Below are 16204 nucleotides of genomic sequence, written 5' to 3'. Positions count from 1 at the left end.
AAAAAGAAAACCAAAAGGAAGAAATAAGAAAACACAAGAAAGGGAAAGAAAGTGACAATTCACGCGTCTGTGGGATGGCATTGTCTTGTGGTTCAACACCCGCAAAATGAGCACGTAAATAAACGCAGCTTACTGAGGGGAAGAAACAAAGTTGAAAGAAAGCATCAGTTAAAGGTCTGAAGTGCACTTATAGAAGTTAAAAAACAAATATCTCATGTTTCCAAACATTTAGGCTAACTGCGTAGGTGACTCTCCTGCAAGAAGATGGGCCTGGAGGGGCCCAGCTTGTCAGCTTCAGTACTGAACTGACAGAAAGGATAAATAACAGAAATCATCATTGCTCCTGCAGCCAATGGGCAAACTTGAAAGGCAACAAACACATCAGCAGCAGAAACAAAGTGGTCTCATGCTAAGTATTTGCCAGCGCAGAGAAATCAGCTTGAAAGCAGAAGTGCCAAGTGGGATGCCACACCGTAACCTCATCGCGTTTACTTACACAAGAGAGCTGAGGGTTGCTGGACCGAGGTGGTGCTGCTGCCAGGCAGATACCTGCCCTAGGGACAGCATTCCTGGGGAGTTAAATCCCTGCAAGGCAGACAGGTCTGCACTAGTCAAGGAGTAATCTAAGAGGGAAAAACAAAGAAACAAGAAAGTAATTAACAGGTTTATTTATAATATACTTACATATATATACACACACGCATAAATATGTGAGTGCATAGGATACACTCATACATGAATATAAAGGCTTTCTACCCAAAACAACAAGGCAAGTGACCCAAAGGAGTTCGCAGGTGAAAACTCTGATACCCAGAGAGAGTCCTCCTAACTTCATGTGGATCTCAAAAGGACGTGCTTCTAAACTCACGGCTGCAGCTTTCATGCACACACACACACACACACAATATAGACACATCTTAAGAGTACAACAAGTATTTGCATTTCTGAAGATTTTTTTTAAGTGAAACAAAAAGGGGAGAACCAAGTCACTAGAATGGAATGGTGTTTCTTGCACTGAACTCACCAAGAAAATCCTGGCTGCGGTTCAGTTCTAGATAAAACGTGCTCCAGATGGGAGGCAGCAGTTGCTCAGACAAGGCGCGCATACCTTCTGGCTGCCTCATCTGTTGCGGAGCAGTTCATCGCCCTACAGACTATACCCAAAGCAAGGGGCGAAGCAGCGCGTGCTGCTGTTGGCCTGGCTGCCAGGCACAGCAGGGCTGTGGATGGCAGGGGCAGCACGACCGGAGGCACTGCAACCGGGAGCCTGAACGACCCCTTCCATGTCATTTGTGCAGCTCTACTGTAAAGCACCACGTGCTCCCTCTTCCCACAATAGACTGGTTATTTTATGTCTGATTAAATTGTCATCTCTGTATCAAAGAAACAAAAGAAACCTCTATTTTGAAGGCATATCATTATTTAGAAATACAATTTAAATGGGTAATAGAAAAGCAACATGCTCCTAATCACCAGTGAATGACTGGATGTTGGTTTTGGCTAGGCTGTAATGCTTAGACAGTTCTCACTTTTTGTTCACACATGGGAAGTTATTTTCATTTTATCATTATCACCCCTTGCTTTTCTTTCAGGTTTTAAAACACTTCTCTGCTTTTAATTATCTTGTAACATAGCTTCCTTAAAATAATTTCTGGTCTCTAGAGAAAGAGACAAAATGCCAGCAGCCAAACTCTACACTGCCCGCTGATTAACCAAAAATTCCACTTAAGTAGGGTTGTTCATTGTTTAAAAATGTATGTCCTTGCATCGTCCTAAAACACCCAAACCATTACGATTTCTCTCTCTTGAACAGTTTCCCCATTCCCATCCACCAACTTGTTTTCTGTGGACAGTTCCTAGGTTTCCCTTTCAATGCCCCATAAGGTAAGGGAAGCCCTGTGCCAGGAGGCTCACTGCACTTTTCAGAGATGCACACACATCGCTGCAGGAGTCTTCGTGAAGACCTTGGGACTCCCAGCTGCACCGCAGCAGGTAAAGCTATGCAAGCTGCCCTTTGGTTCCTTCTCAGAGAAGCTCAAAATTATTTCTGCACAGAATCAGACCTGGCCTTTTACAAGGCAAAAAAAAAAAAAAAAAAAGTCTGCCTTCCAATGACAAGGACATCCACTCAACCTCCGGAGCTGCCAGACCTGTGCCAGTCTGCAACTGCAGGCAACATGAGCACTTGAGATGGATGTGTTGTTCTGTGCCAATGCCACTTCTGTAAGAGCAAACTTGAAGAAAATGTTTGCAGGAATTTTGTTTCCATCTATTGTTTCTTCATAATTATAGCTTTAGTGGTAATGGACAATTACGTTCTGATGCTTTAGAGCGTGTCTGATGACAAGGGCTAGAGGAGACTCTTTTCCAAAGGTTACACATGCCGCTACAAAATTATCTGCATTCTAATTTCTGTCAATAATCACACATCTGCCAGCAGTAAAAACAGGAGAGCAATTTCTATACAAGTGCCTTGGTGCAAGATGGACAAGTGACGACAGAGTGCCTTCTGCGTGATGGAAACCTTTACTGCTGGGACCCAAACAGTCAGACACCTTTGAAGTCTGTCTGCAAAGTGACTGACCAAACACAGGAATACAATTCAGATGATGGCTGGATATGCTCTGCTGAAGTGTAAGTTGCTAATGAGCTGATGATCTCTGTGTATTTTGGCTACTGAAAAAAAAGTCTAGCCTGTGTAAGAACAAGGACTGCAGCCTCTTGTGGCCCTTCTTTCAGCAATCTGCAGAAACAGTATTTCTCTAGCAAAACAAGTGATATAGAATAGCATCTCCGTACAAAACTGATAACAAACACTGTAATTAATGATTTAAGAGTTGAATCTATCCTTTCCAGCCCTGAAAAAAAAATTCAATCTAGGGAAAAAAAAAAAAAAAACAACCACTGTTTATGTATTTAAATTTTTATCTTTGCCCTTAGAACTGCAGAAGCGCAGTTGCTACAGAAGCGGTGACCACCCTGATGCCCAGATGACAATTTGGTTTTGAAGTCAGATTTCTATTTGCAAGGCTCCTGAAAGGCTCAGTCCAACAGAAACATCACTGAAGCGTCTGAAAAACGCCAAAGGCTAAAAGCTTCACAAAACACAGCATTATCAAAAGGAAATGGACTGGTTTTTAAAATCATACCCTAGCGATAACAGCCGGTTTCAACAGCCCTTGGTGCTTCCAGAGCCTCAGACTACAGCCCGTCTCATCCCAAGAGCCTGTTTCAGCCACCAGCTCACAGGTTATTGCAGATGAGGGACGCACACAGCACCGCTTCCCAGACAGTGCCATACTGCACGACAGAATGATGGCAATTGTTAGGTGCCCAGCAAAACAGTGCAGGTCCTCCGAGCAGGGACCAGAGCTACTTGCTTATTTTGAACAGTAATTAAAGGCAATATACGAACACTCTCTGTAGCAAGCATCAGAACAGAATCTGCGTGTCCAGCAAATTCGTGGAGTTTATAATTTGGAGCAAGTCACAACGCACAATTCTCCACTCATTATGCTGTTACTGCAACCCATCTTCTTCCTTCAGTTCTGCAGACTTGAACCCCCCTCAGGGCAGCAATTATTTGCATTCATGTTTAACAATTTAGTTGGGTGCTACCGCAGCATAAATATTTACTATTGCTGAGGAGTAAACAGTCCCTCTCCAGCTGCAAACCTCATGCACGCCAGTAAGTGCTCGGGGCAGTGCCCCTGAGGCCAAAGCAATGCAGAAAGTGTGATAATGTCGGCTAATGAGCGCATTAATACCGTTGCAGAGAGAGGGGAAAAAGGACCAAAAGAGATTTGAGCTGCTTAGCTGGTAGATGGCTACAAGTATAAACTAAAAAACCACAGTGGAGACTTTTAAAGCTAAAAAAGTGGACAGAATGTATAAGATCCAATGTTTTTGCTGGGAAAATGATTATGAAGGGATGGCTACTCGATCTATTCCATCTTTTAAAATTACAGACTCCTGATGGCATCCTTCCTTGCAGAAAACAAACAAAATTGTGAAAGCTCTGTTTAACTCAAGTTCTAGCTATTTTCTACAAACATTCAATAAAGTTTTTTGGATTTGTCTTGGCCTTTGCACAAGGTTATTCTTCGTTTCCTACTGTGCCCTCTTGGGCTTTATACCCCACCACATCCTTAAAAAAAAAAAGATCTGAAGTACCAACCCACAAGAACATGTGACAGCTCATGAAACAACTTCACACGTGCCCTCTCAAAAACGATATTGCTGCATTTAAAAAAACTGCTTAACCTTAATTTTAAAACACTTCATACACTGCCTCTCCTGGTTTTTAGTTTCACAAAGCTGAGCTTTGAAGACTGCTTCAAGTCTCTGCCCACGAAGAGTGCTCAGACAGTTAATGCCAGAAGTCTCCTTTCAGAATTTTTGTTGCATAAGACTATGTCATCAACGAAACACATTTTACACACTTACTTGCAGAGTATTTACCACGACTGGACTTTAACTCTACTTGGGGTATATAACATAAAGTAAATAGCAAAATTAATAGTTTTGGGAGGAACAACAGGACTACACAGTAGTCAGGAATAAGATTAAACCAAATATCCAAAGTTCAGAGACGACAGACACGCAGTGATTTTCAGAGAAAAGCCAAGTGAAATTTACATTTCAATGTCTTAATTAGACTTCACTTAAAAAGAACAGTGAAGCGGGCACTTATTTCCTTCGTTTTCCTTCTCGCTTTTAACCAACAGCTATTTTAAGTCAGACTTAGAAAAATTTATTGATAATTATCTGCAATGTAATTTCTCTGCAAGTGCATTTGGAAATTAAACATCACAGACCCGCATCAGGTCTGCATCACAGACCAGCAGTAATCAACTGTACACCACCAAGGGTATAGGCGTATTTCCTTTCCAAGGAAACGATTACAAAAAATGTCTTTACCTGTTGCACGCAGGGTCTGTAACAAATACAGAACCTTAAGATCCAAGTCAAAGTTAACACTGTTGGTATGGAGGCACCATATCCTCAACTGCTTTTGAAATGGACAAACCAATTACCACTCATATTATCAAATTCTTTGCATCACACTTTGGATAAAATTAGTTTTAAGGTCCTTTGGATCCTTAAGAGACTCCCAGTGGTGAAATGCTGACAATACCCTCCAGCAACTCCCCACCTCACTTTAGATAAAATTACTGAAGAGGAAGAGGCCCAGGTTGGGTTTTCTACAGCTGGGCTTTTTGTAAACTGAAAGTCCCCATAGAATCTGATTCCCTTGTGCCTCTGGAATTCAGCAGAGCAGAATGCAAGGGACAGTATGCCCTGAAGTATCAGCTATCACTTCAACGTGAGGCATTTCAGTTCAGATGGATAGCTTGAATACTGCTGCTATAAAGCAATGCATTTCATTGTGTCTCTTCCCGTGTTCAGCTGGGTGCAACCTTACTGAAAGCTTCTTCCGGCTGTAAGTTTCAACATTTACACATTTTACATGCTAACAGCTCTTTTTTTTTTTTTTTTTTTTGAATAAAAGCCTTCATTTGAACTGAAGAGGAAAATCAAGTGAAATGTCACAGAAATGCAAATTTTCTGGGCTTATGAATCACAAAAGCCTTGTACATCTGACAAATCAAGTCACTTAGTAAAAACAATGCTTACCAGTGTTGTAGGCAGTAGGCATGGCCGAATACACCAGTCCCTGCGGAGGCAAGCTTGGAGTTGTCACAGACACCACAGGGGTAGCAAGAGGCTGTGTAGACTGAGAACTACTTATCCTTTGGGTATTCTATAAATGATTAAAAATAACATGTCTTGTGAGATATCAGTTAGAACAATGGAAAACTATGTGCTAATATAAAAATAGCATTTGATTAAAATGTGTGTGTTTCTTTGCTTTCTATTTTAGTAAAGAACACATACTTTTTATCAGGATAAATTTTCTAAACAAACCAAAACATTTCAAGACTCAACCAAAGATTATCTTGGCTAACAGAAATTAAAAATTAAGACTCAGTGGTCCCCCTTCTGTGCATGCAGATTTCATCAGAGTTAATTTGAGTTGTAGGACATAAATAAATGCAATTTCTTAGTGATATGCACAACAATTCTCAGAAGTTCTTAAGTGATTTAAAGAGTTTTAAGCCATATTTTTAAAGAGGATTTAATGCAGATGGCGAGGTGCAGTTCCATTAGAAAAGAGACTCCCACTTTCCAGTTGGTTATCAGATTTTCAAATTTTGGCTGCCAGCTTTGACACTGTGCTGACTACACCTGTCCTGAAAGGAGATCTTATACATTTCTGTTGATAAGACCTCGGTGATAAAATAATCCTGCCGTTCCCATGGTTCCTGAGAAGCTGGTAAAGTACTTGTTATAAAGCAGATCCCTTTCAAAGCAAATGACATTTGACTTCACACTGAGCAACTATGCTTTTTGACAGGAAAAACAGCTGAACTACATTGTCTCAGATTATCTGTTCTAACTGTAGGCGTGAAGAGTCTGTCTTTGCCACATACTGCAATGAACATCTGTAGCAAACATATCACTCAAATTAAGCTCTTCAACTAAATTTGCTGTTTCGAAAACCTTACATTAAACATTGCACTGAATACCACCAGACAGAAAAGCTGCTCTGTCACAGAACGTGCCGCTCTTCGTGGAGGCAACTTCAAGTGCAGCAATGCCACGTTTTGATTTTTAAACAAGAGATGCTTACCCTCACCTACAGAAGGCTTAGTGTCCCTTTCTCTACTCTCTGTATTTCTACATTCTCAAAGAAGCACTCTTGACTAAGGGAGCTAGATTTCAAATTGCTTAATATGCTTTTAAAGCAAGCCTCCCTGTATCTCTGAAAAAAGCATTTGCTGTAAGCACAGCATTTTTTCATCTCTTTGGTGGAATTTCGTTTCCTAGCTTTAAAAGAATGAAGCTGCTAGGACTTGTTCTCATTTAGGACAGGCATATGAGCATTTCAGTATCTGCAGTACCTTTTTTTTTTTTTTCCCCTCTACTCTGATCTTGAGAGAGTGAGCAGCATTAAAACTCACAATTCTCTTTATAATAATGGGATGAGCAGGTACAGAAACATGGCTCTATTCAAATTTAAGCTAAAACTTACGAAGATGAATTGAGGGCTATCAATCCCCGGCTTTTATCCTTCCAGTTTAAAAAAAAACCCACACCACAGCTACCATATTAAAATGGGCTACAATCTTCCACTGGCTACCACCTTCTGATCTGTTTTGTCTGGATGCTGCAGAAAGCCCACCTCTGGGCCCGGTAAGACTTTGGCATTTGTTCAGCAGATGTACCCACTCTGCTTCACAGGTCCCAGATTTCAAAGCCCAAAAGTCACAAAGAAAGTCCCACTGATCTTCTGTGCAATTTATCCTTCTAAATCACTTATGTACTTCTGAAAATCTCCACTAGCCCGAGTTGCTCTGGCAGAAAGGTATGTTATTAGAGCAGATTTCTGTCTGTCAGGAATTGACCTTTTTCCAAAGCTTTCTTGGATGGTAGCCTATAAAGTTGGGATTACAGTATAATGGAAAAGTTAGGAGTATACTGGGAAACAATCCAGAGCAAAGGATTTCCCCTTGGGATTTTTATTTATTTATTTATTTTGAGTGGCTAATAAAGGTGGTTTATTTCTAAATAGAATTCCTGAACACTCAGTCAAGCAAGGACACCGAGAAGTACCTACTATTTGTTGTACCTGGGAGTCAGCCAATCGAAGACTTGTGACAGCCTTCAGATTTTTTTTTTAAGCTGGTGCAAATAATAGCAGGAACAGGAAGAGCTGGATACCTTCGTTTCCTGCTACGCTACCGGTGCTATCTCTGGTTGTCGTGTTCTGTGCTCGGTTCCAACCGCACAGAACGAGCACTCACGGCCACGATTTGGAACTGCTGTCTAGCACTAAATTTAGCATCAGAAATGAGCATAATAAGCAAGATTACAGGTATACTTCGGATTGCTTTGCCATGTTGAAGAGCCTTTAAGGAAGGCATTACTGGCTTTCCTTTGTGTGCCTTTCCCCTAGCAGCGGAGCCCACCTGAGAGCCACTAGAGGGCCCACGCTGCATGCAGAACCCGCACCTCAGCCCCTCTCCACCACGTCCTGGCATCTCACACCGCACAGCACGGCAGTTTTAGCTGGTAGCAATGCCTTAATTCAACTGCTTTTGAGTAATTCCAATTTCTGACATGTATGCAACTCTGCTTGATTAAGTGTTCCTATGTTGACCTAAAGTTCTATTTCTTGCCCTGGAAACCAGACATTGCTCTATAGAAGCGAGGATGTGCATGACAGCTGTTTGGAACTGCTCAATTAGCAAGTCATTCCGATAAACCTTAAAAACTTCAATATTACATTTCAAAAATCATTTCTCCTTGCTTTCTTAAGTCTGTTGCTCATGTTTAAGGTAAAAATCAACCAACAGCATGCATTTATTAAGAAGTGTATGCAAGTCACTACTTTGTCCATGCTTTCATGCAATTAGAGCCTCATATTAGCAACAGGTCCATGTTCAAAACCACATCAAGTTATACAATCTGCAGAATTCTTTGTCTATCTTTACAATTGCACTCTGTTGCAGCACCTTCTGCATGGTTCGTGCTACGGCAGCTAAACAATTTGCAAATTGCTCTAAAAATAAATTATGAATTATTTCAGCCTTACGTTATTTTCCAGACAGAATGCCAAATGTTAAAACCTTTTGGAAAAAAAAAAAAAAAGAAAAGAAAAACACGAATCCCAAGAGTTTCCTTTCAAAAACAGAATCTTTCCACTGGAAAAAAGGTAGAATAATTCATTTTGCAATTCTCTACTCCTTTCAGTAAACAGGGAACACCCCTGTGGTTTGATAATCTCACGCAGGATGAAATAATTCCGAACTCCAAAAAGGTGACCTCACCAGCAATGATGTAATCTCCATGAAAATAAGTAATACATGGCTTGTGTTACTATCTGAAGAACTTCATGAGTGAAGCCACTTTCTAAAAATATTTCAATAATTTAGGGAATAAGTGGTTATTTATTTTACAAACAACAATAATAAAGACCATTAAACATCCTATACACATGGACAGTTACTCTGTAAGGCTCTTTTCCAATGTTCCCTCCAGGAAAAACAGAAATTATTTCAGAAAAAAATGAAGTTTACAAATAGAAAATGCTGGACTTTGGATGCGTATTCAACTTGAATTGGTCAGGTTTTGAGTTTGATCAAACAAATGTATTTCAGTCTGCTAGCAAGGGAACACTGGAATTCTTTAAAATATTTAATGAAACTACAGTTTAGAAGAACTGTAGTAAAAGAAGTTTTCAGCATCTTGCTATCTCTCATCAAACAGGAGCCCAAACTCACCAACTCCAATTCATCCTCCTCCGACTGTACTCAGCAAACAAGAGGGATAACAGAGTTACTAAAAATAGCATTGCTTTCAAAAATGAAAGAAAAAGTCATGTTTGTGCGTCTGGATTTTTATTTAATTAATAATGTGAATTTGCCACCTGAATCTGTAAATAATACTACTACAAGTTACAATATGGTATGCAACTTAAGTCACTTAATAAAAGATATATTGAAAAAACACTTTGACAAATCAGTGCAGAAAGAACTTCATAAAAACAGGGACACAACCACACATGGACATCATACACAGATATGTAACACAGCAGTTTCTGGCTGGACTGATGCAATGTATATTCAGCTAAGTAAAAAAATATTTTTCATATATAATCATAATGCCATCCCAGTATCTCTAGTCTGAAATCTCCTTCCCATTTCCCTAGAAAGACAAAAAATAAATTGAATTTTAAGTTGTTCTTGACAACAGTAAGTAGGTACTGTACACTACTTACACTAGAACTGCATTAACAAGATGCTCTTCTTGTATCTATTTCTAATTAATTTTAAAAAATATTCTCCACTTTAAAAAATAGCCAGTGTATTTCCTATGTTTTCTACACTTCAGCATTCCTAAAAAAATAAAATAAACCCTAAAACTTGATGAATCATTACTCTGAGGATAATTGTAACTTTTGTTACTTGGATTCACTTCATATTATTCATCATGAATGCCAGTAACAAATGTAAGCACTTGTGGTATCTTAAAAACAAACACAAATTATTCGGAGAGTACTCTTATTGTTTATATCCTGCTCTTCCTGGTTATGGTTCATTCCTCCATACACAGAAAACAGAGAATATGCACATAGATGTCTCAGATTTCTACGTGACAGTGAAAGAGTAAGGCCAAAGGATTTGGTCAACCAAATTAGAGGAAAAACAGAGCAACTCTTCCTGACAGACCTGTTCTGGCCTCAGTGCTGTGGTTGCCTCACGCCTGACACGAAACTTGTGTGCTATGCTAAACCGAGGCTGAACAAACATTATTACCAACATGCCAAACTGCATAGCAGTATTGAAAAGCACACAAATAGGCACTGAACGTGATCCTCATTACTCTTTTGTGTGCTCACTGAAGACAGGACACCCAACACAGGACACTATGCAACGCAAGTCGCATTCCAGCACGTCACACCACACACGAGTTTCTCTCAGACCATCATTACCATTGAAGGTACGCTTTACATCCCACAAACATTATCGCCCAGTAAAAAGAGGTGCAAGTGTGCTTAGGGGCACGTTAATAGCATTTACATTACCAATAAAAACAGCTATTCCTGCACAGAATAATGCATAATCCTTGTTAAAACCCACATCCTCCAAACCAGCAAAGTTCTCCGTTCCCAGTCAGTGAGACATCAAAATAAAATCCCAATCTATGTCTCTGGGTTTGCACTCTAACCGCTTTTAGGTCAGATTGCTATTTTTTGCTTTAAAAAAAAGGCTTTTCTATTACTGTAACTCATGGCAAGCAGATGAGATAGTGTCTCCCTGTGCAGACCACTTTGTTTTTACCCTACCCTAAAGAAAGCCACCTACAGAACAAATGTTTTAACTTACCAATGGCGGCATCATACCCTTGCTGGAGGGTGGGATGACAACACGGAGGTCTGGTTTGCGATTGTTCATTCCAAGGTTACCTCCTCCAGGTGGAGGTGGAGACTTTGTAGGCATGACTTTCCCTAAGCCATTCCCACCGCCAGTAGTTCCGAGTAGGCTTGGCGAAGCTCGAGAATTCACAAACCCATTTCCTGAAAAAGGAAAAGAGAAAAAACAAATGTACCTCAGGAAAAACGTGTCTCGAGAGAAGCTGCAATAGAAATTTTTGGTGCGTGTACAAATTATGTACTATTTCTTTTGTGAAAATAATTATTAACTTCTCCAAGAGGAACAGTATAGAATAACCAGACAAAAACCACTTTCACCACAAGATCAATATATAAAGGCAGTATCACCTTAAGGGCACACTGTGGCAGCTTAAATGCTGAGAAAAGCATACTGACAAAACTTTTTCCAATAACATCTGTTGTTTTTTTTGTTGTTGTTGTTTCTCCCTTTTAAGTTTCTCCAGGCTGAGCTTGCAGGAAAGCATGTGCTTTTGCACAACCCCACCTCATCCCTACCGCCACCCCACACAGAACACAAACATTATTATGTTGTGGCCTCTGAGAATAAAAAGTCAGCTCCTGAAGTCTCTGTTTCTAAAATGGATGCTTCGAATATCTTTAAGATCTGCAGGACTCCAGTATGTATTCAACAACAAAATCAATTTCAAGTCTCAAAAATATATACCGTCTGGTCATTATATTTAGCAACAGTAAGGAAAACAAATCCCTTCCCTTTGAATTCGTGCCAAGCCCTGGAAACAGATATACGTCATTTATGTCCACTGATTTATTTTGCACAGGCCTTTGTCTCCCTTACTCCCAATACTCATTCCCAAGGAAAATTAGACAAGCCCAATCCTACAAGTCCTGAGCACAGCACTGAAATCTCCAAAACCTGAAATTGCTCAAAAACACAGGCCTTAGCTTATGTTCAGATCAGAAGAAAGTAATGCAGTGCTAAAACAACTAAGTGCATAGCACGCCATTTCCTGAACTGAAAAAAGCACCCATCGTGTTACCTGGAATACGTTTATCAGATTTTTCTTTAAGCCACATTCTAATGATTTTATCAGATTTATAGCAACAACTCCTTAAATGCTTGCAGCTTATTCAGCTTCAAATGAAAAAAAGTCGTTAAGCAATGGGATATTCCAACAGGGAACACTGCTTCACACTACAGAACTTGTGTGTGTGCATATACATAAATACAATTCATGATAAAATTATGGTTACACTAATATTCCAGTACTGAAAGTGGCCTTTAGTCACAATTTAGGGGAAATTCTGTTACACAAAGTTCACTGTGTGGGAAATTCTCTTCTAATAGCCTGTAGCGCCATACTGGCATGAATTTTGTATTATTATTCTAATTTGAACAGGCCCCTGTGCCCAATCCAATTTTATTACATTAAGTACATGTTAATCTAAAAGCAATTAAAATGAGAAAGTTGTCAGTGTCACATTCTACCTTCTTTGGTAAAATTTCTAATGCCTTTAAACGCTTAGCAGGAGCAAAGAACATGCATCAGTAGGAGAGCACAACACTCAAGGCAGGTGACTGGTATGGGTAAGATCCTAAGCTAAGGTATGGTGAGAACCTCGGTGTGAACTCTCCAGGAGGCTAATGAAGGAGCCTCTTCTATTAATTATCTTTGTTACACGGTGGGGGAACTGCCAAATGCAGTCCTCACCTTTTCCCTCCCCACTCTGAGTAGAATCCTATATATTATTTTATAAATTTAGCATGTGAAAAAGCAAAGATTGATATAAGAATAACAAATCCCTCATGCTGATCTGAAGATGTTCTATGGAGTTTTATAAAGGTCTTTTGGAAACCAAGTTGTTGCTAAATATTTTTCAAGAAAAAACTGTACATGGATGGAGTTTACTGAAATTTACAACCACAGAATTCTTGTTCGCATACGGATGAGCAGAAAATTCACAACTTTCCAGTTTGGATTTCGAATTATGGACCCGCTTGCTCTGTGAATTCGTTACTGTGCCAGAAGCCTGGCCACACATGAATGATCAGGTATGTCCCTTGTTTTTCAAGGGAAACAGAGCAAGAACAAGTTCTTATAATTTAATATTTTCCTGAAGGACTTGTATGGGAGATATGGGAATCAGTATTCTGAGAATTCTACCATTTTACTCAGAAGTCAGGCAGGAAAGAAAGGATACAGTGACAGCAGAAAGAAAAAGCTTTTTGTGGCAGTGTTCTTCCTTAAAAACCACAGCAAAAACATCTTTCATGGTTAAAGTGTCTACATTCTTCAATGAAAAACAGCAGAATTTATTGGGATGCTTTATGTTAGCGATAAAATTCAGCTAAAGTGGATGGAAAGTTTGCTTGGAGTGGAGAATACATAATGGAGCTAAATATACACTTCAGTGCTAGGAGAAAATTGGTAACTTTTTGTCATGGGTTAGAAGAGATTTGCAGGAGCTCCAGGCAAAAAAAAAAATAAAATAAAAATAAAGAACGAACCACACACACACAGAAACAATCTACACAGAACTGGTTTATTTCCAAATTACTACTGCAGGTGTCTGAGTCGATTTATGTGGCTAGGACAGAAAAATGAAGCAAAAGAGTGTGCAGAACAAGTATGGAGACAGAGGAGAGGGATAACGGAGGGAGAGAGTGCACACACTCCAGGTCACACAGAAAAAACAACCGAAAAAGAAACCAAGTTCTGTGCTGTGCCTTAAGGTTCCTGAAAGTGCGAGACAGCTTTGTTAGATAGGTGTGCATCCATACCCATCTGCTGTAAATGAACACACACATTAATTATGAAGAGCCTACACAGCATCACATTGCAAGGCAAATCTCACACAATGGACAGAGAAGAAGTGAATAAGGAAAAAGATGCAAAGGAGGAGAAATTATTTGAAAACAATTATCTATACAAGTCTGACAAACTGTTACAGTATCCACCATTTTATCAAAAATTACAGTATATTTAAAGCCCTTACGGTAATAACAAAGGAAAGTTGGTGCTTTCAACTAATAATAAATAGCATTTTACTGCTCACTAGGCTGTCAGGACTTTTACATGCCAATGCTGCAGTGTCTGAGTTGTATTTGAAACTTGAGAACAATAACACTTCTTAGAAACAATGGACTTCTGTATCACATTTTTGCCTCTCCTCTGATACCATTTCCTGTCCTCTGTTTTCAAGTTTTTCGGTAGCTCATGTGTTAAATCTGGACAGTGTCTTTCTTCCACACCCAATACAGTCATTTCCTGCAACCCTTATTACAAGGCTCTGCCAATCCTTCAGAAACATTTCATGCTTTTATTGGTGCTGTCAAAAACAACAAACTCCTTGCCATTGCCTTCTCTGGGCAATACCCTTCGGCAGCAGGGCAGAGTCAAGCATTTGTTCTGTCAAAAGCCAGAGCACTTTTTAAAAACAGAGTATGAGTGTTTAGAAAAAAAAATATATTAAGAATGGGAGAAAAAATGTCAAAAGCGTACAGTTGTAGGGGTATTGATCTAACAGAAGCATTTTGCTGGATGTTCTAAGTAACTTATTTTTAAGAACTGCTGAAGTATATATATCTATTATTTGAAGAGCCAGATGCTGTGGCTGCAGTAAGACTGTAGAATATTAATATTTAATAGGAAATTTAAAGCATTTTCTCCTGTTAAAGATTACAAGTTAAGAGTGAAAGGATAACTAAAAGCATGGCATTTCTTCGAGTAAGGTCAGGAGCCAGAAAAAGATAATGATTACAGGATGATGCAACTGTTAGGCAGCTTGCCAAACTGAGGCTTTAATAACCCCATAAATTCTACTTACTATGCTGTATAATACAGAAATTGTATCCACCACACCTACCATACATCTTCCCCCAAATACAATTATTTTATGTTTTAAAAACATCACCAAACTGAAAAATGGAAACAGAATATAAAATCCTATGCAAGTGTAAATTAAGACTACTGTTTTCACTTCCACCACAACAGTTTTATTTAACTCCGAGTTTTTTAAGCACAGCCACAAAAGCATATTCAAAACACGTATTTGGAAAAATGAAACCAAGGCAAAGATGATAAACTAAATTATATGAATCATTTTAAACAAAGATTAAAATAACTCAAGTAGATTTTTATGATAATAAGCATTGCCAACGGACATCAGCCCCCTTCTTGTTTAGTCGGTGACTAATTTTGAAATAATTTTCTGAAGCTAAATTTTAAAACCCAGCTATTTCAACAACTGTATACCCTGCCTTCAGGAACGTAACACAGCTTAATCTCAGTTATTGTCCTACAGTCCAAGATGCAGCTTTCAATTACATGAGCCAGACTCATATTTCACTGTATAAATCGCATCAGCTGAAACAATGAACACACGTGGCTGGAAAGTACTGCATGTTCTTATTACTACTCAAGGAATAAATTATAGTCATTGATGCCATTAATCTTTTTTTTTTGTGGTTCACCTTTGGAAAAACTAAATGGTTGTACACAGTTCTGAAAAATAATCATGGGCAAGGAGCTAAGCAATATAAGGCTAAGCAAAAATGAAAACGGTAGCACATAAATATTTATGCAAATGACATCATGTAATCTGACAAAAGGCACACGATTAGGAGTAAACTGAAAACAGTTTGCAATAAGCCAAATCACAATGCATATTGAAGACCAGATAAAATCTATTTAAGAAAAATGTTTACATGTAGGACCTTGGAGGGGAGGTAGTTAGGGCTAGTTAGGGGGAGTTTTGAAACTAAATATAACAGTAGCATTTCTATGCGCTTTATGCTCCATTTAATTGCATTTCTGAGTATGATAGCTTTAAGGGGAAAAACCAACCTACAGTTGCAGTTCATGCGATTTGCAGCTTTGCATAGAAATCACTGCCAGTTGTACAATAATTTCAAAAAGCCTAGTTCTCTGCTACCTTTGGAAAAACTTTATTGTAACACCTCAAGGAAGGTAGAATAAATGTATTTCAACAGATCTTTAAGGAATAATACTTCAGATAACACGACTACAATTAAAGTATACCTTCAACAGCAGCATAAGATTTTAAAACATCTAATATATAAGATTTATACTTCTAAAGGCAGTATTTTAGATAATAAAATACAGCAAAAGAATAACACATGGAAATGTCAAGGAAATGCATACTTATGTTACAAAACTGAAAAAAAGTTTTACAAGACTCGTTTTCAAGGTTCCTGGAAATTTT

General features: G+C 38.9%; 1 protein-coding gene across 16 annotated transcripts in view; it reads right to left on the bottom strand.

The window, feature by feature from the left end:
• MEF2A (myocyte enhancer factor 2A) overlaps window positions 1-16204 on the bottom strand; it is an 87787-nt gene that overhangs the window by 4124 nt on the left and 67459 nt on the right. For 9 of the 16 annotated variants that reach the window (XM_040570372.1, XM_040570363.1, XM_040570373.1 and 6 more), the window contains 4 exons: window positions 10953-11143; window positions 9348-9371; window positions 5638-5764; window positions 497-623 (listed from right to left, as the gene is read on the bottom strand). In XM_040570372.1, coding sequence (XP_040426306.1) covers window positions 497-623; window positions 5638-5764; window positions 9348-9371; window positions 10953-11143 — 469 coding nt within the window. The remainder of the gene's footprint in view (window positions 1-496; window positions 624-5637; window positions 5765-9347; window positions 9372-10952; window positions 11144-16204) is intronic. The other 7 variants (XM_040570370.1, XM_040570375.1, XM_040570376.1 and 4 more) reach the window with 1 other exon arrangement.

The sequence above is a fragment of the Cygnus olor genome, chromosome 11 (assembly GCF_009769625.2).
Source record: "Cygnus olor isolate bCygOlo1 chromosome 11, bCygOlo1.pri.v2, whole genome shotgun sequence".
In the NCBI taxonomy this organism is placed as follows: Eukaryota; Metazoa; Chordata; class Aves; order Anseriformes; family Anatidae; genus Cygnus; species Cygnus olor.
The sequence above is the reverse complement of the archived record's forward strand: the minus strand, read 5'-3'. Positions and strand labels throughout refer to the sequence as shown.